The sequence below is a fragment of the Mycetomoellerius zeteki genome, unplaced genomic scaffold (assembly GCF_001594055.1).
Source record: "Mycetomoellerius zeteki isolate Tzet28-1 unplaced genomic scaffold, Tzet1.0 scaffold321, whole genome shotgun sequence".
Lineage (NCBI taxonomy): Eukaryota > Metazoa > Arthropoda > Insecta > Hymenoptera > Formicidae > Mycetomoellerius > Mycetomoellerius zeteki.
Window position 1 is genome coordinate 687,542 of NW_017257307.1, and position 26,050 is coordinate 713,591.

General features: G+C 38.0%; 1 protein-coding gene across 2 annotated transcripts; it reads left to right on the forward strand.

The window, feature by feature from the left end:
- The first annotated feature begins 1,810 nt into the window (after nt 1-1,810).
- Hil (peptidase hillarin) lies at nt 1,811-25,502 on the forward strand. 2 transcript variants are annotated; one of them, XM_018451791.1, is made up of 12 exons: nt 1,811-2,254; nt 8,405-8,881; nt 13,607-13,829; nt 18,827-18,943; nt 19,139-19,311; nt 20,845-21,088; nt 21,465-21,691; nt 22,458-22,679; nt 22,775-22,924; nt 23,613-23,802; nt 24,067-24,324; nt 24,874-25,502. In XM_018451791.1, exons 2-12 carry the CDS (start codon nt 8,538-8,540, stop codon nt 25,183-25,185), a joined length of 2,460 nt encoding a protein of 819 aa, XP_018307293.1. In that variant the 5' UTR covers nt 1,811-2,254; nt 8,405-8,537; the 3' UTR covers nt 25,186-25,502. The 2 variants fall into 2 exon arrangements, with proteins under 2 accessions (XP_018307293.1, XP_018307292.1); XM_018451790.1 differs by having other exon boundaries at nt 1,812-2,254; nt 13,574-13,829.
- Nucleotides 25,503-26,050: the final 548 nt, after the last annotated feature.

Below are 26,050 nucleotides of genomic sequence, written 5' to 3' on the forward strand. Positions count from 1 at the left end.
TTCGAGCAAAAATAATGGTCGCTCTTTCTTTACTTCTTTAAACAAGCAATAAAGTTTGCTCAGCTCTTTTTTTGATTTCTAATCCTACATATTTCAGACAGAATTATTCACATTAAAAATAAACTTCTTTAAGAATGAGACTAAAGTTATTTTAAAAATTAAAGAAGAAAAAAGGAAGAAACTTGCTGATGTATAACATGAAGAAATCTGCAATTATGTTAATCGCGCGGAATATATTAACGGAATGCCAACGTGACATTAGTCGAAGTTGACCGGTCGCAGTTGACTAATGTTCAATCCGTAAATTTACATGGTAAATTTGTTGGCACACCCTGCTATCACCATGAGCATTTACATTTGACGTGAGATAGTCATGACGCAAAAGTAGGTACCTATTATTTGCATATTACATTCCAATAAGACGATAAGATACAATTCCACGGACTCTACTAAGCTACATGATTCTTAATTGACACTCTACTTTGTATTGCTACTGCTTATTATCCTTTATCCTTACGAGGCATGTGCACGGAAATGAGCTCAATGCACTGAAACGTTAGAATTAAATAGAGTATAACTGATGGTGAGTGCATAAACTTCTGGTAACGGTCGAGTAATATATAATCTGTTGTTGCCTTTATTGCATCATTGCTTCTCTCTCTCTTTCTCTCTCTCTTCTCTTTCAGCAAATCGCTTCCCACGTAAGCGACATTCACGCGCCCATGTGGGCGCGCACACGCACTTTTATCCGCGCCAATCTTGTACTTTCTGCCTAGAAATGGTGACTCCGAGAAAGCGAGTGATACAAGAAACATTTTTAATATACGACATTCGATGCAAAACAGCGATCTTTACAAAAATTCACGATCCATAAGTTTAGTTGCGTCAATAAACTCGCTCTATCCACCATTCTATTAACAGCTTCATTATCTATATACGTAGCCGGTCCTATATATTTATTGCAACATCTGTCGGATCGTTGTGCTAAGTCATTACATTAAGTCATTACACGTGCAATTGTGGCATAATTATGAGATAACGTACAGCAAATAAATTATACAGTTATTCTTAGTATATTATAATATCATTTGCATGAAACTATGAACGATATACTTCTTATACGTTTTAACATATTCTTATCTATAATTAGAAGATCTTTTATCGTCGCGGCCGCTTTCAGTGCTGATATGATCAGAAATCGTAATAAACTTTATGGACTACTAATTCTTCCGGAATTCCTCCAGAGAAGCGATGCAATTAATTAAATAAAATTCTTCGAGCAGGTAATGGTCTTCTCTATAGCACGATCTTAACGCATAAAAATTTTTATTTCTATTTTTTAAAGAGAAAAAAAAGGGAAAGAATCTATCCTGAGCACATCTGGTCATAGTATATCATCGCAAACGATGGTCCCAGGTCCTCGCCAGGTGAGTGCACACGGGAGAGTGACCGTTAGGCAGGCGAGACGCAGGTAGGACGCAGGTTGGTTCTCCAACTGTAGCGCCACCTGAGCCGATCCATCGCTGATGCCTCAAAATGGCCGTTCCTCTCACCTCAGACCTTCCTGGAACGCCGACGGAGGCAGGTGGCGATATTCAGGTCCAATCTGACTCGCGAAGCTGCCTCGCTTAGTGCCGAGACCTCATTCCAGGTGGCGGACAGCCGAAACCGTGTCACCCAAGACGTCCGTACGCGCCGCGCTGGAAGGTCGAAAGTGGCTGTCGTGCGTGTAGTACGAATCGCGCGAGAGTAGTACTCGTGGAGGAGTACCTGAGAGTACACGGTGTATCCACGAGGCGAGTTCGACGGAATCCCGGGATTCTGATCGCGAGGCGTTTCGTTGACAAGTAGCGATCGATATCGCAGCGATCGCTGGTGAACAGGTGGACTCGATCGGTGGTCCGCTCGACTCCTCCGCTCCTCTCCACTGTTCCCTTCTCGTGTTCCTCCTCATCCGCGTCGGGCGCGCGCGCGCGGAGCTCGCGAAACGGAGCGAGGCGCTCGCTTGGTGATTTCGATGCACGGTACGGAAATAATCGGTAAACCGAAGGGGACCGTGAGTGATATCGCGCGCGTGATCGTTACGTAGTGCTCGAGGCTCGTCATTACCTGCGATCTTCCACCTGGCTGCAGAGTAGTCGTGCCCAAGGCGATACCCAAGGACCAGACGACTCGAGAGAAGGAGACATGCCTGGCAGTCACGGAAGTCATCGAGACTGCTCGTGAATGACGCTGAAGCGAGGATTATGAGGACGTACGTATCGCCGCACGAGGATAAGGATAAGTCAATGTATTCGCGTTTTTGAGAAGCAAAAGTCGCTCCACTTTTACTGGAGCGGAATTACCGCTCCACGGTTCTGTAATTTTCGACAAATGACCATGTAGAAATTTACCGTGTATGAGTGAGCAGTATCATCAGTATTCGTGATTGGCTAAATGATCTGTGTGATTAATGGTTATCTGTCTTCTGATGATGGTGTATCAATTCTGGAACTTCTCATGATGGCACGGTCATTTAGTTAATGTATCGATATTTAAACGATTTCATAAATTAGGAAAGTTGAGCCTACTTGCAGATCTTCGTGAATAATGGAGAAATTTCTCTAGACATTACTCACTAAATTTTAGTAATTATTTAATATTCAGCGTCGATGGCTGGTATGAAAGCTGTCGCGAGAGTATCGTGGGACCAAAATTAGGACACGTGCATGAATACGTCATGCACGAATGAATGTATTGATATTTATTCGCACTGCGAGTTCAAAATACTCCAAATCAAAGTATCGCTGTCATATCAAATTTCGCGAATGTTTTCCGAATAACTATAATAATAATAATAATTTTCCGAACGAGAAATCGAAACATTAAAATTCGTAGAATTGGATACATTTCTTACATTGAAAATTAATTGAAAAAGAAAGACTTCTCAAAACAACGGTCGACCGTTTTACACAATTTAATTGATTCCACGTATTATAGTTCAATTAAGTTAATAAATATTAATGGAATCAATATTTAATATTCCAACCATGCAAGATGATAATCAATACTCCTTTTATATAATCTTACATTAGTTACGCCATATAAGCCTTTTTTCTACCAATGTAAATACACTATAATCTCAGGTTAATTCATTCTTTAGCTTTTTCTAATTCTTAGAAGTAGAAGAAGATAAAAAGTAAGTTAAACCGAGATTAAAGTTAACCTACATTAGTAGAAATGGACATTAAAATTATACAACTGGCAACATCGTTTTCATGAGTTTCTTTGCGGCAAATTTCTTCATACTACACATTACAGATACGATAAGAATTTTGCATAATACACTGTTAAATATCGAAGGAGCAATGGCAACCCAATCCCTTAAATTAAATAACATTTTGTTATTTTTAACTTTCATGTTAAAATATAAATCAATCCATTTCTGTGATTAGTTCCAAAGTAAACATCGTTCATATTAACACATGCATTTAGTAAATAATAAACTAAATTTAAGTCTCAAATTTAATACATTTTCTTAAGTTAAACTATTTAACTCTCCATTGTTTTTGTTAGTCAAATTATAACGATATACTGGAGCAGTGGCGACTCATTAAAAATGATTCAAATTGGGTATAATTTGACATTATGAATTTAACAGCGATATCTGGCAACCTGTTTTATATTATAAAATTTGAGTTGCTTAAAAAATTGATATGAATCTGTCAATTTATTATAATATTAAGTACCGCGATATTTCTTTTCTTACTTGCGCGACGCGTTCCATTATCGCGTCATTTTCACGTCAAACAACGTTCCGCGCGTATATCCGAATCGAGAGTCGCGGCCGCATTCCCCGCGATTTACCTCATAATAAAGTTTCTCGTGTCTCACACAGCGTGCGTGGCACAGCAGTGCGAGACGCGTGCGTGCGGCTCGCAGCCCGGCGCGCATAAATGCCTAGAAGAAGGTGTTCCAAAATGGGGACACGAGCATTCAAAATGGGCATTATCGCACAATAAACGACGCGAGGAATGTCATAAATAATTTTTACGTTACGCTATATAAAGTTTCGACGCGTCTCGCTTTCTTCCTTATACTTTTCTAAAATCGCTGCTTTCGATCCCGTCTCGTCGTCGACTCCGAACCCTGGATCCCGGCTCGTCGTACCGAAGCGGATTTTTATCGGTAACGAAGAAGCCTCGAGAATCACGATTGCGTGGGTACGTGTAGGTGCGATTACGCCATCGGGCTTTTTGTAACGAGCGCCGCGATAAATGACGCATCGCTCTCTCGGATCGCCGGAAGATCGCATAATTTATAAAGGAGCAACGCGCCATTACGCGACCATCCCATCGACGGCGGCCCGTTCCTCGCTTCGGAGTTATGCAATTCGCCATAATCGTACCGCCTCGGTCGCATTCCATTCGGAGAGTCACTGTTCTCGGTGTACGCAAAGCGCCGACTGCCGTTGATCGTTGCAGGAGCCGAACGGAAAGTAAATGGAACGTAAGCTTCAAATTCTCAAAGTACAATCGAAGAACGACCTTGTTCCGGAATATTTGTCAATTCTTCCAAGATTAAACACGCTCTCTTTAATACCGTTCACTTAAATGCTAGTTCGGAGCTCCCATATGTCGTCTAACGTCTCGAGACTTCAAAGAGTCACCCTCCATACCTGCGATCGCTTGCACAAAAATCGTTCGCGACGGCGAAATATGGGAATTTTACGATTTCCGCACTTCGCCGAATACGAAGTAAAATGTGCGACTTAATGAGACGCGTTAAGGATTTCCGTTACAGAAGCGAGCACGATCACTCGGGCAAAGATACGAGCATTAATCGGACAGCATTCCATTACAAAAATTATCGTTCCGATTGAAACGTAGCTCTTGCGCGGTGACGTGTCAAAAATTGCACTAGACGGGCGGGGGGATTATGACAGGGTCGATTTATCATATTCTATTAGCGAGTAACAGGACTTACACCTGTGCGCGGTGGCCGTAGACATCGCGGGTAACTCGATGCAAGACACTATCGGGCACAGTTGCGTCATAATCAATATTACGCATTATTAGTTCCATCGCCGAGGCCAGTTACCGACTAGCTGGATTATATACAACGAGATGGTAGCAAGCATAAACATTAGCTCGTCGACAAAGTTCGAGCGACTTAGTTCGAGCTGTGCATACGATAATGACCGCATCGAGTATCTGACAAAATGAGAATCCAATATTCGAAAACAGTAAGATGCGAAAGGAAATTGCGAAGTACGAATCCAAAGTCGATTTCCAAGTGTACGAAATTGTACAATAAAAAAAATGTTCGATTGGAATTCTGATTGAAAATAGATGAATCAGAATTTTTTGATTAAATCTACTAAATTCTAATCGTGATAACCGGAATTCTGATTAATATACTTAATCAGAATGTTCTGGTTCAATCATTTTCAACTAGACATTTCTTTGTGTAATGATTACAAATTTTAGTAAATTGGTATGTGCGTGTAGTACATTTTATATACACATGTACATATCTTAGTCCTTAACTACAACTGTGAAAACTACATCCAAGTTCTAAAGTTCCTATTTGTAGTCCTGTTGAAGTACAGAATGCAAGTAAGTCTCCGCCTTAAGGTGTTTAATAGAAAAAGTTTTTATCTCTACAGTTTTTTATCTACGATTTAGAACTTCGTAATATAAATCCTTATAGTACAAAAAATTGTACACATACAATCGTCCAAAAATTTTCATTTAGAGTCTAAATGAATCATTGCTAATTAATATCAATAATAATAATTTCCTTGAACATTCTCCTCCGAACATTCACCCATACTGCACAGAAACTTGCAACAACATTGCTGTCATATTTTCAATATTATTACAATATTGTTGGAACGTTGCAATGTTGCTACAATATTGCTGGAACGATCTGTACAATATGAGTTAAATATAAAAATAAGTCCAGCGTGATTATGAACAAATTTTTTACGACGGTTCCTCGGTGCACAGGATTTTGCTGAGAGTCAACGAACTATCCGAGAACAGGTCATACACACCGTGGCCTCATTTACAAAGAATTAGCTCATACTCTCGCGATGCGAGGGCCGTGATACGCATGGCGATGTACAAAATGCTTTCTCCCGATATGGCGGCGTGCACCTCGTATTCACTCTTCGGAAAGAGGAACCTTCCAATATGTTCCATTGGTACGTCATCACTGGGATCGCGATTGCCTTTATTGCACGCATTTGATTTAATCGTGGCAAAGACTTCGTTAGAAGTTACAGCCGTGAAAGTAAAAAACGGGGGCGATGACCTCGCCAATTGGTTGTGGAAAACCTTATTTCGTGAAAGAGAAGGAAAATCAAAGATTAGGCACGTGTCGCGTTTCATGAATGTGTTGCTAATAACATGTCGCAAGCGCTATTGTCCCTACCGTCTATACGAAGAACTTGCTATGAGCGTCCTGTGAGCGTTTCTGCGAAGTCGATTGCAATTTCTAATAGCCGATTAAATTGTTATTTTTAATACTTAAGGTAGAGATTTGATTTTTTCACACTGTTGTAATATTTCTTTTATAGAGTGCACGATATATTTACTTACCTGAATTTTATCTTATGATACGTAGATTTATCCATTTTCTAGTCTATAAAAAAGAAGAATGTTTACATGAATTAAGTAACTTTGCCTCATCGTTAGTTATCTAAATGTTTATTCATAATGTTATTAAGCAGCGAGGGAAAGTTAAGAAATAATTTAGCGTCTGTAAAATCTCAATCCTAAATGATAGTTATTTGATTGCTGGTCGCTATGATGGAGGTATTATAAGAATTTAGAAAGCATTGCGGTTAGATAGATGTAAGAAGTAGTGCGTTCAGTCAATTTAGGTAGCTACACTGTATTTTTCCATAACTCGGTTTCACAGAAGATTGTCAATTGAGAATTTGTTTCACAAGCAAATAAATTGAAAAGAAATCAATTTTACGTATCGATAATAAATTATTTTTCTATAAAGCGGAGAATGTCGACTGGAGTACGATACTGTAATATTTACTTCTTATATTTAACTCTCAGTATTTAGACTTACAGTATTTATGAATTTCTATTTTTGTGCAACTGTGTTAGAGCATTTAATAACATATAATTATCAATCTAATATATGAGAAAGAAATAACTGAGATGATAAGATTAACAGATCCGTAGATATGTATTAATATTGAGACGTGTAGAAATTCTATTAAATGCTCGCAGCTGAACGATACGTGGAAAAATCTCATCGACGTTACCGTAGCCATATTCGCTGTCATTAAACATGTTGCAATTGTCTCTTTAGTCGCCCACTTCATGAAGTATTGGCAATGATTCGTTGCAAAATTTTACAGGAAAGTGTCGGCGATTCAGGCTCGCCCCGTATACCTTCATTCTCAGATTTTATTACAGATGTTATCTTTCAAAACCCTCGGATGTGCTTGGCAACGCATCCGATGCGAAGGAGCATCGATAGAATTAGAAATTCCACGATAAAGCAGCCACACGCGATAACGGTTTACAATTCGGACTCGCCAGGAAGAAAACTCGCTATTGTCGAATTGGAGCGTAAAGCAAGCTACATTCGCGTGAACGCTGAGAAATCTGTCGGCGTAATTAACAGTTGCAAACTAATTATTGCGTATAATTCCTTTACGTGCGTTTGATTCCCACCTTCGGCATCTCGCGCATTCATATCCGGTGTACGAAAAGAGATTATTAAACGCAGCGATTTTAGTTAAACATTTCTAAATTAAAAGTACAAAAGTATCAAATAACATAGTAGAAATCATATGTAAGAAACATAGAAATTAAATGCATTTTCATAAATCTGATGTTCATTCGTTATTTCCATCCAGATTAATTAAATAAAAATTCTCTCGTTTTGATACTATCTATTTCAATACAGTTATACTTGTTCGGTATAATTAAACAAAAATAATCCGTATACATTTTCTTCTTTAAACATATCAGAATTCTTACAGCAATTTCTATTAATATATATTAATTTTAATCTCAGTTCGACTTATTTTTCATCTTTTTCTAATTTTTAGAATTAGAAAAGGATAAAGAATTGAAATAAGATTAAAATTAAACTAAATTAGTAGAAACATGCATTAATGTAACAGGTTCACTTAACGCGCGATTAATAATTCAATTTCATTCGCACAATAAATTCCGTGATTAGAAATCGAGACTAGATCGATTGCGACATTTTTTTTTTAAAGAAAAATCAAAGAGAAATTAGAAATGTACGGTTATGCTACGTGAGTCATGTGCCGATCTCTAAACAGCTAGTAATGCCCAGTTATTCGTCTCGTCGGCGTCGCCTTGTATTTATCCTGGCAGTGAGAGGTAATTTCTCTATTTCCTGATCGAGGCCTTTAATTTCCAAGGTCGCACGGATCGAGAGCGAAACACTGCATCGTACAAGACTGCAGCGAGCGGTGATCAGGACGAGGAGCCGGAGGATTCCGGTGAGGGAAAAGGATACCGGGTTCGCCAAGGCGGTCCTTCGAGGCGAATATCATGTATCGACCGAACTTCTACGAGAGCACGTGTCTGAGATGCGCCCAGACCGTTTACCAGGTCGACAGGGTGGGTCCCTTGAAGGACTTCACGTTTTTTCACGCTGGCTGCTTCAAATGCGCAATTTGCGGTACCAAGCTCACCCTGAAGACCTACTATAACAATCAGCACACGATCAATGACAAAGAGGTGTACTGCAGCAGTCACGTGCCCAAACCCGGACCCGGGACTCTAGATGGATCTAGCGTGGGCATCAGGAGCGCCCTTAATGTACCTAGAAGCGGCTATGTCAACGAGCAGATCAGGGCAGGAGGCGCGTCGCCGCGCGGCGTCTATCCACCTTGGTGAGTGACTGTACTTCTTTTTCTATTAATTAATAACTTCGTTTTCTATTACTAATTTTTAACAATCCGTATTTTCAATTTGTATCATGCACGGGATCTATGGTAATCTGTCTTTAACGTAAATCCCACACGCACCATTATACACATAGTATATCAAATATTAAAAATGATATTTATGAAATTCATGTAATATTATATCGCGATCTCTTCAATTTCTGTCGCACGCATAACATTGCGTGTAAGGCGTTATCTCAAGCCCGTTTTTCTCCAATCTAACCTCGAATAATTACGAATTTATCGTAATACAGAAATTTAATGCATTTGCATTTATATATCGTCTATCTTATCTTAGGTTTTACATGTTACGTTAAATTATAACTATGAAATATAGTATCTCTCTTTTTATACATGATTCAACCCACGAAAAAAAGTCAATAAATAAACGGCGGAAGAGACGCTTAGAATATTCAACTTGCATTAACGAAATTAAATTTTTTAATAAGCTCGAAACAAAGGCCATGCATGTTTTTCTTCAGTACAGTTATCGTCTGAAATGTAATAACAGTATATACAAGAGCTATATTCTCTTCGGAGAATATCAGAAGTAATTTTGGCGCTATCCTATGATAACAAATCGTAGGATAATGACTCTTTAAATGCCCCTTTGTGAACATATCTGTTTTCTTTCGGCAAATAATACTCTCGCGAGTCATTCAAGTTTGTAGAACGCTGCATAGATTTAAATACGTAACGCTCTCAGCCGAGCTCATTTGAATCGTAAATAGGCGCGAAGCTAGGCTCTTCACCTCAATTTCCTATATTAAAGAACAATGCGATACTTTGTAACACGTGCCATCGCTTCTTGCGCGCCGTCACTGTGTATTCTAATTTCGTCGATTAGCAAAGGTAATCTCGCGAGGAAGTGTCGGCCACCGGCTCTCAGTTTTATGTTTCACAGTTCTTGTATCTTTTCTCGCTAAGCTTTCCTTTGCGCAAAAAAACACAAACGTAAACGATCCAAAACACAATTTTAATAGCACTTTGACGCTAGGGACACGCCGAGGGCACGCTTCGTAGAATTTATGTCTAATTTCTCCACTTTCCCTTTGCTGCCAATCGAGATCGAACGCTGCTGGAAATAATAGCTCGACGTCTCGAAATCGAGTTTCGCGGAAAATACGTACATGTATAACTATCACGCTTCGTTTATTCACGGCCTTGGTAATTCTTTATTTTAAATCTACAATTCAATTAATGGAAAATTATACTTTACGAAATCATCTTATATGAAATTATTAACAGAAAATATTTAGACATTGGTATGGCATGTTAAAATGTTCCTTTGAAATTAGTGGCAAATTTGATGTTACAGATGATTTTAATATTATTCATGCATTTACGGTTTTGAAGAGGTCTTATCTTTTGCCACGCTTCACATTCACGCGAATTTTGCCAGCGAGAAAGATATAATTGCTTGACGCACAATTTCGCGAAAATTGTCAGTCGTACGTATATAAATACATTCTTTAATTCTATGTCATCTGACGGTCTTCTGTTCTGTATAAGATACCTCACTCCACCGTTATGCAATAAGACTACTTTGGCCTTAATCCGACGAAGTCTGGAATGAAGTTCGAATAGTCGACAGTTTTGTGTACAAATGCTACTTGGTCTTTAACTTGAATGCTGATAAGCGAGTTTTAAGCTTTGAGCTCCTTTCTACAGAGACCGTTTTAAGCGATCGTATGAGAGAAGTTGACTAGAAGTTTTAGTTATAGATTCTACAAAACTACACTTTTAAGGACATTCCCTCTAACGAAATCAGCAGAAAAAAATCAGAATCTAGATGAAAAGAGGGAAATTAATAATTTTCATAAACGTGACATGAAACTGAAGTATTTAATTTAGTATCTTGTTACTACGAGAAATTCTCTCGAAGGACTAAGTTCTACATGTTTACAAAGCCAGTAGAGTTAATATGAAGCTAGTATGTCAATATAGGATCAAGAAATCCTTTACGTACTTGTAATAAGGGAAATGTTTTCTAAATACGAAAGAAAGAAATCCATGTTCTCTGACGAGAATGATTTTCAACTGATTACATTTGCGCTATCAGAAAAATGAATCTGATCTCAGTGTGTCAGCTTTATATTAAGAAATCATGATCGCGAGATTCGATTAAGTAAATATCGCGATATTGCAAGAAGCGCGCTGCCCATATCGCCTTACGTAACCATCGTATCCGCACATTATTATTGCAATCTAGTTCCTGCTAGAAACGCGTGTTCAACGTGCATACATTCGCGTTAAAGGCTGTCGTGGTCGCATATTGCTGGGACTACTCGCAGTTATTTCAATCGCTCGTCCGTCTGTTGCCTTTCAATGCGACGTCGCGCACGCACGCGTGCGTTTTGTGTGCCTTTTTATGGCCACCGCTTCGCAAAAGTCGCACGCTCGCGCCTACATGCATACGATGAGTTTCTTGCTGATGCAGCTTTCCTTCGGATTCTTCTTACTTAACTTTCAAACTTTTTATTATTTTTTTTTTCATTATATTAACATATTTTCCATAAGTCCCCAATTATGCGTTTATCATATATCAATATGTCGGTTATTTAATCACTCGAGAGATTGATAATTCTTGAATAATTTTCGCAAAATTACTTACGTCAAGCAATTACTTGCTAGTAAAATTCTTGTAAAGCGCGGTAAAAGATAAGACCTATAAAACTATAAAAGCATGAATAATTTTAAAATCATCTAAAATATCAGTGTGCCCTTAATTTTAAAGCAGTATTAAACATGCTATACCATGTCTAAATATTTTTAGTCGATAATTTTATATAAAACGGTTTCGTAAAGTATAAATTTATTAAAAATGTTGCCACGATTTCTTCTTCGTCTAATATCTCGCTACTCATAAATCGTAATAAATCAACAGACGCGGAAAAATATAGTTTCTATTTTTTTTATTTTTAGTTAATTTAATTTTTATCGGCTAACTTGAAATATAGAAAATTTTTGCCTTAAAAACAAAATTAATAAAATTTTCTATCAACAATTTTCTTTGCAATCTTTTGATTTTCTTAAGTTGAAAAATTGTTACGATTATTTCACATTCTACTTTTCACATTCTTTAAAAAAGCTCCTTAGAAATCCTCTTTGGGGCTCGTTCAGTAGGCGATTACTGACCCGATCGTTTGGCGAATCCGATAGTTTCTTGTACCCACCTCTCGCAAGCCTGCATAGCTTGATAATCACAGTGAGAGAGGACGAGTGCAATAAATGGTAAATCGAGGGGAAGGAGAAAAAGAGAGGAAAGAGGAGCATGGGCTTCGTTCGCGCGAGTGAATGAACCCAGCAGACCGAGTGAGAGAGGTGTAACACATTCATTTAAGCGATACACTAAATTCTCACAAGCGTGGCGCGCAAGCTATCGCGCCTGTGCACTGTGGTGAGATTTTTATTTATTGCAACTCGTTGTGTTTAACCACGATGCTAATTGCAATGCGATTCGCGTCGTAGTAATTGCGTCTATTACGCGTATTATAGCAGTTATCCGGAATTATAGGTCAAGCCCCGTGCGAGGGGTAGGAGTTGAAGTGGCGATTGTTGCGGATATGTGGGTTAACGTAATCCATCGACCCGGATTCTTTGCCGGCATCATCGTGTAACGAGCGACGTTTGCAATATCAAGGACACCGCGTTACCTCCAAGTGTTCGCTTTTATTCCGTTATCATCCGACACTAACGTCGCTCGCGGCAATTCTTAATCCTTATGCAGCACATACGTGCATTGTACACAAAATTCTTACTTCCACAATATCCAAGAAAAGAAAGTTGAACGTAGGAAGAATTTCTGAAGTTTGAAACTATGCAATATCGCGGATTAACTTGCACAAACTAACTCACACTAATACGGCTTGCATGAAAATTGCTGTCTTGGGGGTTTTTCGTCTACTAACTTAGAATACACTCATAAAGAATCTTTGCTTCAAAAATTAAACTAACAGATCCGATGTGACAGTTTATATTAAAAAATTAATAGAATTTTTCAACGTCTTTTATGCAATCAAATCTATTCTTTTTATTCGAGAATTTGAGACCAGAGATTCTTTGAGTTCAAATTTTCTAACTCACAGTGGAACTTGAAGGAAATCTTTCTCAAACAGTTTGGTCTTCTTCACGAAAAGAAGTTTTGATGAAGTATCTAAAAAGCTAGGTGGGTTTGAAAATAGTTTTATTGGATCGTCAAAATTATATAGAACCGTCAAATTATATAAGACACTCAAATTGATTGCTAGAATCAGATCTCTATTTAGCTAAATTTTTAAATCAGCACAAAGCACAAGCGTTGTTTCCGTGCAGCAAAAAAGTTAGGTTCTACTTTTACTTTTTTAAGAAGTAATATTTTCATTCGTTTTTAATCAATTTTCCTATTAAGCAACATTATTTTTATTAATATTTCATATGTTAGTTTTATATACACGAACACGGCAATGAAGGTAATTTATTCGAGATCGGGACACGACGAGGGGGTCGCCCTGGGACTAATCTCATTACTTTCGGTAATGTGGAAGAGTTAACGTGTTATCGCTTTTCGATCCCCGCAGTGGGGACCTCACCGAGCGGTCCTGTGCCCGGTGAACCCTCGCAATCCCCTGAAGACCCGTGTGCACGCTTCTGTTGCAGTTACGATAATGTAGACTCGCCTAATTATGCCAGGCACCTGAACGGGCACGGTTCGCCGCCGGCTAACTCGTCCCAGCGCGATGGCATCCACGGAGGTACCGGCGGCGCCTCTTCGAATCACAATTATTCGGGGGACGGCAGCTATCAGTATGGCAGGTTCGATGCGAGCGCTCTGCACATCGCCCATGCTCTCAAGCAGACCGAGCTACAGAAGGGCTACAGCAAGGCCCGCGAGAAACCCATCGATTATTATCTGGTGAGTCACTGGTCGCTCGCTCGGCCGCGGTTGATGTAATCGCTCTCGTCATGGTCGTCGCCGTATAAGGACGAGAGTGTTACTATTCCGACACGCGCGTGGCACGCCGCGAGCTAGCTAAGCGATTGCGTCTAACGCGCTGTGTGTTGTGAACACGCAATTTCCTGGAGAACCGGAAAACCGTTCTCCTCCACGGGGATCACGAGTCAGCATCTTCGAGCGAAGACACGGCGATATCGCGCGGAGATTGTTGCGCCGAACGGATGCAACAGTCGCATTCGCTCCGCGCGGCAAGGCGCACCAGCAGCGGCACTTCGCGGCGAGATCTGCGAAAATAATCGTTAATTAATAATGCGAATTAGCAATGATAATTCCGAAGCACGTAGGAGAACGAACAATGGCGACGTGGTAATTGACTTTTTGCGCGCATATGCCGCCCGCTGGTATTATTAGCTTCTTCCTGAAACAGGGGCAAAGGGGAAGAAGGAGATGCATTGTGTGCATGAGCGAAAATACGCACAATAGGCTGCCAGCTACTTCCGTAGTAATGAAACCCAGATCAATGGCATGCGGATGCAGCTCTTCTGATTTTCTTGCAAGATCTACGTTTCGCGCCAAAGTTGCCAGCGATTGATTTCTCTTGGCTAATTGTACAGATATTAATTAAACTATGGTTTAAATTATGGTGCGTATTTTTTCTAGACTTTGTTCCTAAAGAACTTTAAATGGTATTTACGGAAACGAACTAATCATTTAGAATGGAACTAAACAATGGAATTAAACAATATGCTACGTATGTCTGCAATAATATTAAACAATATGCTACGTATGTCTGCAATAGAAAGACGTTCAAATAAACAATTGATAAACTTGAGATATTATCAGTCAAATTAATATAAAATATTGTACTTTTCTGCAATTACGGCATTCACTTTTGTTATACTTTTGGATTTTGTAATAAATTTTTGATGATCTAAAACAAAAAAGATCTCTTTTTGAAATATCATCGTATGGTTTACAGCGCCTATTCTCTCTGGTCCGTATTTTCTTATTATTGTTTTTAATTATAGGCAGCCTTAATCATATTTTGTTTAAATTATTGTACTTTTGAATTAGAAAAAACTGAATCGCACAGATAATAGTATTAATAAATATCTGTGTAATAATTACACGTTATGTCAATAAATGATCTTAATATACTGAAGAAGGAAACACATTGCCTTATCAATTAATTAAATATTCAATTAATAATCAACTAATTAAATACAAGAGACAATCGGAGATGCAAGTCGCATATGACCGAATTCGAATTTCAACGTCTGAGCTTCGGTTTGGCAAAACCACGAAAGCTCCAATCGCGGATTTCCGAATTTCCGATCGCGATCCGGCATACATACCGTCGCCGCGTGACTCCCATACGCGAATAATCGTCCAACTGGCGCGGTGTAGGAATGCGGCGAACCGTCGCGAGAGAACGGACTTCACATGAAAATGAGATTACCGCTTTTCCCATCCGCGCGCCGGTCGGAGTAATAAGGCCGAGCCGCTAGTCGCTCCACTATCGGCCGCGTTTTCTCTCAATGCGCTTTCGCGCGTTCAGATTGCCGCTGTCGCCGATCGATCGACCGATCCTTATTTATGTAGCTAGACACCGGCCGGTCTATGTATGGCGTTTACGCGAACGAAAACGGCGTGGGCATCGGCCAATAAAATCGAGTCACGATGATTTCCTGCGTCCTTTCCTTCGTCCTACGGAAATTTATGACGACCGCGCGATGACAATACGAGCGCGGTAGCTAACTGCGTTACAAGACAATCACGATTTTTCTCCCGCGGCGGAATAATCAACGGGCGTGATTTATCCGGCATTTGTTCCGTATCGCTGTATCGCGTAGGCCCTCCTACGCTCTCATGCTACCGACGACATAGCTGAACGATCAACTCTAGGCACCCTGCCCACACACATACACACACACACATGCTGTCAATGATCAGATAATTTTTTCGAATCAAATACGTGACGTGACGAATGAATCTTTTCGCGCCGGCATCGCGACCATCGCCATTATGTTTAATTGGTGAAACAGCCCCGAGAATCTCAGGAACGACGGGGACACGTAACAGATCGCTGCGCGTGACTGTGATCGAACGACCGTAATTACTCCGATATGTCAGTCTCCGTCGCGAGTCAAGCAAATAAGAACCATACGATTAAAACTGGTGTAAAATGAGCAGGGAGTGGTACCATGCACATGTGTTTGCTTCTCAATTTAAAGTGGACACTTGCTTTATAATTTTTTAAAAAGAATCGAGAGGAAAAATTTCGGAAAATATAAAGATTTCTCGATGATAATGCAAAACTCAACGAATATTAAATATAAAAAATTATGAATTACTATAAAGAGATAAAGATTAAACATTTGAAGGATTAAATATCTATAAGCCTAGGGTAAAGCGATACATTTCTAAACGAATAAAATTTGAATCCAATTTTCGAGGTCTAAGTTTAACCTTCTCATTGTGTGAGAGATACTGAAGGGTATCAAATAGGAAAAAATAAAACTTAAACTTTGAAAATTGGATTAAAATCTTATTTTATTCAGAATATTTCAAATTGTAAGTTATTTTATGTTCTTTGTTGTTGCACTAGACTGCACTGGATTTCTATTTTATTTATATATTCTTATTTATTAATATTAAAGTCAGATATATTAACAATTATAAAACTTAATTACTTTTTTCTATAATGCATTATCCAATTTATAATAATTTACATTGCTAATATTGTTACTTGAAAAAAATTCGTGTAAACAATATATAAATATTCTACGTAAAGGTAATCTCGAAATATGTGATACAACTGTGGATAAAATAATTTGATCGATCAGAGTACGATGCACCGAAGCACACGTAAAGGTCTTTCGGAGCGAATTAACTCCTCCGCTTGTCGCGCACGTTTTCCTTGGGATGCGAGAACAATGCTGCGGCTCGGTGCCGACGCACGTAGTTGTCGTTCATGATTATTCAAATCGTTACCACGGAAGAACGCGTGTACACCGTCATCTTATTTCCCCCGTACGCGAAACCGCCGGTCGGGCTGGGACGTACCGCGCCGCTTGCACGCGAAGGAAGGCTTTACGTCTGCAAGAGGCGAGGCGAGGAGGCGGACGGCGGAGAACGGGGGCGGGAAGCAGAATTATTTCCGCTTGCGGTACTTCTGCACTTGATGGCTAATTAGAGAATCGTTGCCAGGGCCGCGTAAAGAGCTAGCGGGGATAGCGCGTGTGTACCCCGGCCGTCGTCTCTCACGCGCCTTCGCGCGTAAACGCTTAGGGAAAATTAATCCATTAAAAGCTGTTGTCCTATTTCCAGGAATATGCTCTAAACGGCAAACAGCTCTCACAACGAGTCAAAATATCTCCGCGGAAAACTCGCCTTTGCCTCGCGCACGGTTAAAAACTTAAAATATTACATAGGCGTGGACTTCCATCTGCTTCTAGCATAACGTGACTCTCTCGGTGGAAAGCCTAAAACACGATTAAAGAAAAACAGCCTTGAATTACGTCAGGCTGAACTTTCGAGTTTTGCTGGTCATTCTGAAAGATGTCGCGAGCAGATTTGCCAACATATGTACTTGGAAGTCTTATACATTTATTTCTTACATTTTGCGTTGCATTAGTATATTTTTCATGCAGGTAGCATTGAATTTTTGCTAGTAAAGTTACGCATGTGTATGTAAAAATTACGTTTTGAACAAGAACACAACGTTCAAGTATGCAAAATTTTTCTTTTTCTGTCTTCTCATTAAGCCTAATTGCGTTTATTCAAATCAGATATGCATCATTATGATATAAGTACGACGTAGACTTCGTTAGCGTTCTAAGTATCAAAGAAAAATTATATAATGCGTTACTTTACTCTACTCCAAAACAAATCTGTTACGACAGATTTCATAAGGCATCTTCTTCGAGATGGATTTCAATTATTTATTTGTGGTAAACCGTTACTGGCTTCTTTTTTTTCTTTCTGTTTCTCTTAAATTAAATTGAAAAGATGGCATTGAAGAAATCCCGTCGTACAACTTCAAAAGAACATATTTGTCTCCCTCAGTAACATTTCCCTTACTCATATTTTCATTGCATTAATATTTCCGGACTACAACAAGCGAAAAGAATCGCGGAGTGGAACTCGTAGCATTTTTGAAAAAATACACCGGAAGAGGATTAGTTCACTTTTGTCGACCAGCTGCAGGTTGTCGCTCCCCCGAGGAGACTCTCTTGGAAGCGAATGAAAGCAGAAACGCGACGTGAAAGTAAATTATACAAAAAGTGGAGTACCTACCTCTAAGGCCAGAGCTGCAGGCGTTTTAAGAAACGTTTCATTGCATCCGACTATATCCGCGAACCCCATCTTCTTACGAATAACGGAATGCTTCCTGGCACATAACAACATTATAATCCTTAATTAGTAACATGCCGATCACATATGTTAGCCTTTTAAAATTACAGTACCGAGAACAGTGCGCCACGAGTGTTCGAGATGTGATACTCTTCATATAATTTTTACATAATATAATATAAATATAATTTAAATTTTTGCATAATACTTTATATAAATATATTTTAATAAATTATATAAGAGTAGATTATATATTTATCGAATATCATGCGTATTTTTTAATACATCGTTATACAATGAAATTATAAAATGTCTATTCTCTAAAACTTTTAGAGTGAATTGTCACTTTGAAGAGTGAAATCTCACTCTTAAAAATTGAAAAGTGAACAATTCTTTTTCAAGACTGGCTCAATTTTCACTCTTTAAAGTGAGATTCCGTTCCAAAGAATTTAAAGAGTATATTAGAGCTATACAGTATATTAGAGCTATAGACGATAATATTTTATAATGTTTTCATTACCGTTGTCGATTAGAAATTAAGCACAGATACGAAAAATTAATTATTATTTCTCAATAATATTTCATTTTTACTGCGTTAGGATCGCGATGAACAGACGCGTCTCGAGATGAAACACCGAAAAGAAGAAGATGATTTATACCGAAAGTTTGCGCATCATCGTGAAGAAGAGGATCGACGAATTCGCGAGGAATTCCGAGTAAGTAATGATTAAAGCGGATTGTAACAAAAGTAATGCGATTTGCATTTCACAAAATAATTTTTTAATACGTTTACGTATATTATTTGTAATTAACAATGTATTAAAAAATTATTTTATGAAATGCAAATCGCATTACTTTTATATATGTTATAAGAAGTTAAAATTTCAACATATTACGCATGGTTTGAAAAGGATGAGTGGGAGAAGGAACTGGAACAATTGTCGGCGAGATGGGAACGGGAAAAAGGCGGAAGAGTTCGAACCCAACAATTTCAGCAAGAGAAGGAAGATCTGGAGAAGAACATGACTCTACGTAGAGACAAGAAGAAGGAAAGTCTCACGCGCAAGATGCTGGAGCACGAACGGTATTTATTATATAATTAATACGATATCTCTACAACTTGTTTTTAGATCAAAGAGGTAATACTTACATCACGGCATTCATTATTTCATTGAACAAAAAAATAATTATTGAGCGTAAAGGATAACAGAAATATCTGGTATACTTGATACAGTAAATATTTGATAAAGGATTTATTACAGATATAATTTCAGTATCTGTAATAAATCCGTTGTGAGATACAAATACACATATAATTCGAAAAGTTGAAAAATTGTCTAAGGTTTAGACAATTAGCTTTAACTAATTGGATGTCTCTATATATCGTTTGAAGGTCTCAAGCAAAAATTCTAAAAATCAATGATTCAAATATCAGCATTAGTTCACATCAAGCTTCTACATAATCCTCTTTCTTCTCGATATACACAATAGAACGTGGTACAATGATTGAAAACTACACGGAAAGAACAATTTTGCTAAAGTAATTAAATTTTTATAGATATCTCAGCAAAATCGGTTTTTCCGTATATGATAGATACTCCTCTTTCGGAATTGTCTTTAGCAGACGCATTCCATCTTGAATCGCTAATATATTTTCAAAAAACTTCCTTTTTAGGCGCAATTTTATATTAAGAAATGAAAAGAAGTTTGCTAGGAGGGTGGATTATTATATCTGTCGTTTGGCAAACAACTGCGAGACAATCCTGGCTTTGTGTGGAACACGCATTGTTGTGTAAATTTGTGCTTCTAGACAAAAATTCATTTTATTTAGAGTTTTGAAACAATTTCTGAAATGATTGAGACATATCAGACACGATTTGAACACTCTTAGAAAATGATGTCTCCACAGGAATGTGTGAATGCACACACAGCCAGGACAATCTCGCAGTTTTTGACCAAACGACAGGTCGCAGTGATTCACCATTCTTTGTATTTATCTGAACTGGCATCGACAATCTTCATTTTATTACCTATTTTAAGATAAAATTGTATCTAAAAGGAAAGTTTTTTTTTAATGTCATCTGAGCGATCCAAGATCAAAAACATAAGCTACAGGCGATTCAGAAAGAGGAATGTTATAATAGTTTTCAATCGTATGCCGTTCTATTATGTGTATCAGAAAGAAGAAAAAGAAATTTAGCCTGATGTAAATAAAAGCTAATATCCGAATTCGCTGATTTTTTAGCATTTTTATCTGGAAATTTTTCAAATATATGTGTATATGTATAGTCAATATAATTTTTTTCATACATTCTTATACTTTATACGTATAATAATTCGTAATTTGTACATTATTTATTACATGATATATATTATAACAGTCGACAATTTCAAAAGAGATTACGAATATCGATTCCATGCATTTTACGAAAGAACACGAAGAAGAGTTACGTGTGCAACACGTTTACGAGCCGCGGTAGCTTCAGCTTTATATTCTTTTTGGTTTCTTTTTTCTTCCGGACGATAAACAAGCTCGCGTGCGTTGGCGTTCGCGAACGGGAAGCCGGATTTTCGCGCTCAACACAAAAGCTCCTCGTTACTTCTGATCAATTTATAGGGCGGCAACCGCCGCGCTGGTGGAGAAACAGAGCTCGGAGATGCTGGAGCTGATCAATGAGGCGAGAAGCGAATACATGCTACAGGAGAGTTTATACCTTGACGAAGGAGACGGTTATACTCAGGAAGCGCCGCCTCCGCCTTATCCATCTCGCGCGCCACCCCCGCAGCCACCAGCCCTCGCCAAGTACCATATCTACAATGATCCCCTAGAGTTCGCCGACATGGATCAGATAGCTATTTCGGTAAGACCTTACCGCGGAATTCTTTCAGCGCTAGCTTCCTCTCGCGAGTCATCTTTCTTGCACCGGGACGAGATTTTACGGTATACGGTTTATCGCAAGTATTCTGAAAGTACTATCGTCTTTTGCATTATAACATTTTATTTTAGTTTATCGTGCGTTTTATTTAAATGGATTTAAATTCGAGGAATTTCTTTTTGTCATTTTAAAATATATCCGATATTAATGTTTTTACTTCCATTCTTACATCTAATTTCTGGAGATGTTATTCATATTGGATTGTATGCATAAGCGACTAAGACAAACACCGTACTCTTAACGTCGCTTTTATAAGATTTACTCATACTAAGTAATTTACATTATCTTGTGTTGTTCTTAGGTAGCCCAAGAAGATCAAAAAACGTTCACTGACTTAGTGCGACAGTTGGTGAGCAGATGCGGATCGGATATAGAAAAGGCGAGGACAATATTCCGATGGATCACCGTGAAAAATCTGAACACTATGCAGTTTGATGAAAACTTACGGGGTGACACTCCCATGGGTCTTTTGAGGGGCATCAAACACGGCACGGAAAGTTACCATGTTCTATTCAAACGATTGTGCAGGTAACCGCATGCTAACGATAATATTACAAAAAATAGATGATATACGAAAAGAATTTTCTCTCAAAATTTACCCTGAAAATTTGGTAGTTGTGGTACAATACAATGTTTTAAAGATATTTACTATGCACTTCAGTAAAATTAATCAAACTTATTTTATATATTTTATTGTAGTTTTATTAGTGAATAAGAGAGATTTACATAAAATTCTTCGAAATACAATGTTGTCCCATAACTACCATATTTGCAAGGTAAATTCTAAGAAAAAAATTCTCTCCGTGTATATATACCTTATATAAACAATTTCTGTAAAAGTACATAGTGAAAACTCTACTTTGCAAAATGTACATATGCAATTATTCATGTTTCCTTGAACATATAAATTTAGTGATAGATTGTTAGAATAAAATATATATCATGCTTTTTAAATTTGAAAAAAAAGTTTGCGTAATTTTATTTTTATAAAAATGATAATAATGGAATTAATAAATGCAAATTATTTCCATAAATTAAAAAATCTAAAATATATTACATTAAAGTAATCATACATGAAAGCTGACGTATATATAAATTTTTTATTTTTTTATTATATTATTATACCTACTAGTTCCATTCCGATAAACTCGCAATAGAAACGCGAGATTAAAACACAAATAATATAGAATCTATAGAGAGATTAATTAAGGATTAATTATCGAAATATTCGACATTTATATATTTCATTCGTCTCAATTGATGGTATCTAAATCGTTAATAACATTGAATGCAGTTATGCGGGTTTGCACTGCGTGGTCATCAAGGGTTACAGTAAATCGGCGGGCTACCAACCGGGGGTTTGTTTCGAGGACAATCGATTTCGGAACAGCTGGAACGCCGTGTATGTGGCAGGTGCATGGCGGTTCGTCCAGTGTAATTGGGGAGCACGACATCTCGTCAATGCCAAAGAGGTTCCCCGTCCCGGTCAAGCGAAAGCGAAGAACGACAGCCTCAGGTAACGATATACAAAAATTATCAGCGGTATCGTGATTGCAGCGTTTGCGTGTGCAAATAAAACGATCGATGTGATCACGAAGACATTTCACTTAGGTATGAGTACGATGACCATTACTTCCTGACGGACCCGCGAGAATTCATATACGAATTCTTCCCTCTGCAAGAGGATTGGCAGTTGCTTAAACAGCCGATTTCACTGAAGGATTTTGAGGAATTGCCTTTCGTACGGTCTTTATTCTTCAGGTAAGGCAGCACACACACATTTCTATTTTCTTTTTTTTTGTGGAACATACGAGAAATAAGAGAGAAAGCTGAATCTACACACAGATTAATTGTAACGTTCATGATTCATTTTTCACGCGAAATGCACTGTTCAACTCCGTGCAATTTATATACTGCCATTAATTTCACATCACTTTAAAGGACCTTGCACTAATTACATGGGAAATTGGATCTCGGCGAAATGAAGTGGTTTTCACATATGTAGCGTATAATAATTTATAATGTGATGAACAAAGATGTAAATACACATGATTTAAATAATAGATAGCAGTATCAAAAATATAAAACTTATGTTCGCAATTAATCATTTTAGATGCATCATAACTTAAGAATTATCTATTATTTGAGCAATGTGTATATAACATTTCTTGTTCAGCACATTATAATTTACAACATATATGAAAACCAACTCATTTCACCGAGATTTAATTTTCCATATAATTAGTGCGAAATCCTTTAGCAAAGGTAATAACAACTTCAAGCGTATCACGTCTTAACGAATTAAATCTGTCCATTGAAGCGCGCTTAAAGACCGTTAGAACACGTAATTAAACTGACTATCTCTCGCAAGCATGGTGAGATTGGTCTATTAACAATGATCGTAAGTTGCACGGCGAAAATACCGTTCGGATAAATTCTGCGTGCACAGGTACGGCCTTTACTTTCCGGATACAAATACGAATGCCGTTATGTATACGGATTCCACTGGTGCTGCGACCGTGAGGATAGCGATGCCAGCACATATGCAATCATCCCTTATCTTTCATTACAATCTCAAGTTTTACGATAACGATGGCGATGGCTACGACGGTGTGTCACTCAAACGTTTTGTCATGCAGGTAAATTAATAGTCTGCGGCCTCCGTATTAATGATGATGTCAAGCGACTTGAATTGCGTTACTTTGATTTTAAAATATTATGAAATTTATATGAAATATTAATGATTTTTTAATAGCCTATTTTGAGACTTATAAATACTTAATTCGAAAATTAAAAAACAGAAAAAATTAATTTTAATTTATATAATTCTTGAAACATTTATATATATATCTGGAGACACGGTAGTGTCTCGGCATATATATAACAAATTTGAAATTTTTTAGTCGGTTGTGGGAAATATAGTCGCGTTTCGAGTTCACGCGCCGTGTTCCGGATCCTTTCTTTTGGACATATTCGCCAATGCGGTAACGCCGAAGGAATACTTGACTGGTGAACCGATGAAATTCAAAAGCGTCTGCAAATTCAAAATCGCATGTGAAGAATTGCAGACGGTGATGGTACCATTGCCAGATTGCGCCAGTGGCGAATGGGGTCCCACCAAAGCTACCAGATTATTTGGTCTTATACCCATCACTCATCAGGTACGTTAATTAATCAAATTGGTTCGTTCTTTATTAATTATACAATTAATTTAGGGCAAAAATCGATATCAATACAGATTATATAAAGTAATTTAAAAGATATATATAGACTTCTATTTCCTTAACATATCCACATAATAGTTAAATTAAAATATCAATTGTATAATAATGCGTACAAAATTTTAAATAATTAATAATTACTTATTATTAATATAAATATAAAGAAACAATTTGATTGCACGTTTTTTCAAAAATAAAAAAATTAAGCTGATTCTAGTACAATGTAAAATACAATAAACTTTTCTATCGAGCATAGCATTATGTAACTTTGTTACATATATGTTTTATATAAGACAAAAGTTTTGTTATGTTTTGGTCCACAATCAGTTCCACAAGAATAAATTTCCTTTCCGCTCTTTTCTCTCACGTATGAAAGTACCAAGTTGAAAAAAAGAAGAGTCAAGAAAGATTGCCAAGAAAAAGGAATCTTCCGATTTTATCAAACCTGTCAGGCGGACGGTTTACAATCGCACGATCTATTGATTTTAGGAAGCTCTGGTGTTCGCCGGGCGCGAGCTGGAGATTCAATTCCGCATGTCGAGGCCGTTGACGGACTTCATGGCGACCCTGCACAAGAACGGTATTGAGGAGAAGCGCCTGTCCAAGTATGTAACGCATTCTATCGCCGACGACGACGTAGTCACCTTCTCCATAAGTTTCCCCGAGGAGGGTCAGTACGGTCTGGATGTCTATACCAGAGAATCCACGGTCTCACCCACCGCTCAGCACGACGTCACTGGCGAAAAGCATCTACTCACGCACTGTTGCAAGTATCTCATCAATTCCAGCAAGAGGAATTGAGAATAAGGGTGTTCCTATTGAAGTTTCAGCTTCATCCGAGAATTTCTACTCCAGTTGTGGATGGCGATTACTAGCGAGGACTGAAATTTTAGTGCTTATTAAGACGAGCGACACGCTTCTTTCGTGGTACTTTTGGAAAATTAAAATTAGGAAAACGGATTGTGAAATATTTTGCAGGCATGATGAACTGTTGTTATACTTATCGCGATGAAACGATCACAATTGTTTTATAATCCGAAAGTCTCGCTTGTATCGAGCTTGTTCTATCTTTAGAAAACAGAGAATGTGCAACGTTCTCCGGAAATGGATCAACTATTAATGATAAATTAATGACACTTTGTCGTAAATACAGAAAGAGAAAAGAGTAAAGAAGCCGAGTCAAGTGACAACGGTAACGAAGAGACAATGGTGAAAGCAGTGACGTTTTACGTCATTCTTCAAAGACTATTTTATGCAATTCCGCTACCTCGAGTCTAACAGTAGGCTTACGACTTGGAGATAATTATTAATGTAAAACTAACTATGAAATTTTAGTTTTACGCGGGAGAGACATTTTTCGAAAGGCCTCAAGTAGCAATAAATATTTTCATAAGTAAACGGACGGGTTTAACGCAATTTCTTTAACACTCGGTATATCTGGGACGCGCTTACGATCGTGTTCCCTCTTATATCTACTGGGTTAGTACTTCCGTATAATGATGCTTTCCCGCGATCACGCTTCTCTTACGCAACGTATCGAATAAATTATTACGATCTGCGATTCTATCATAACAATTTCACCTCCGAGCTTTACTCTCACCGACAGATTCATATATTTATCGCTAATACCGCATTATTTTCCATACTACCTGTTATATATCCCGTT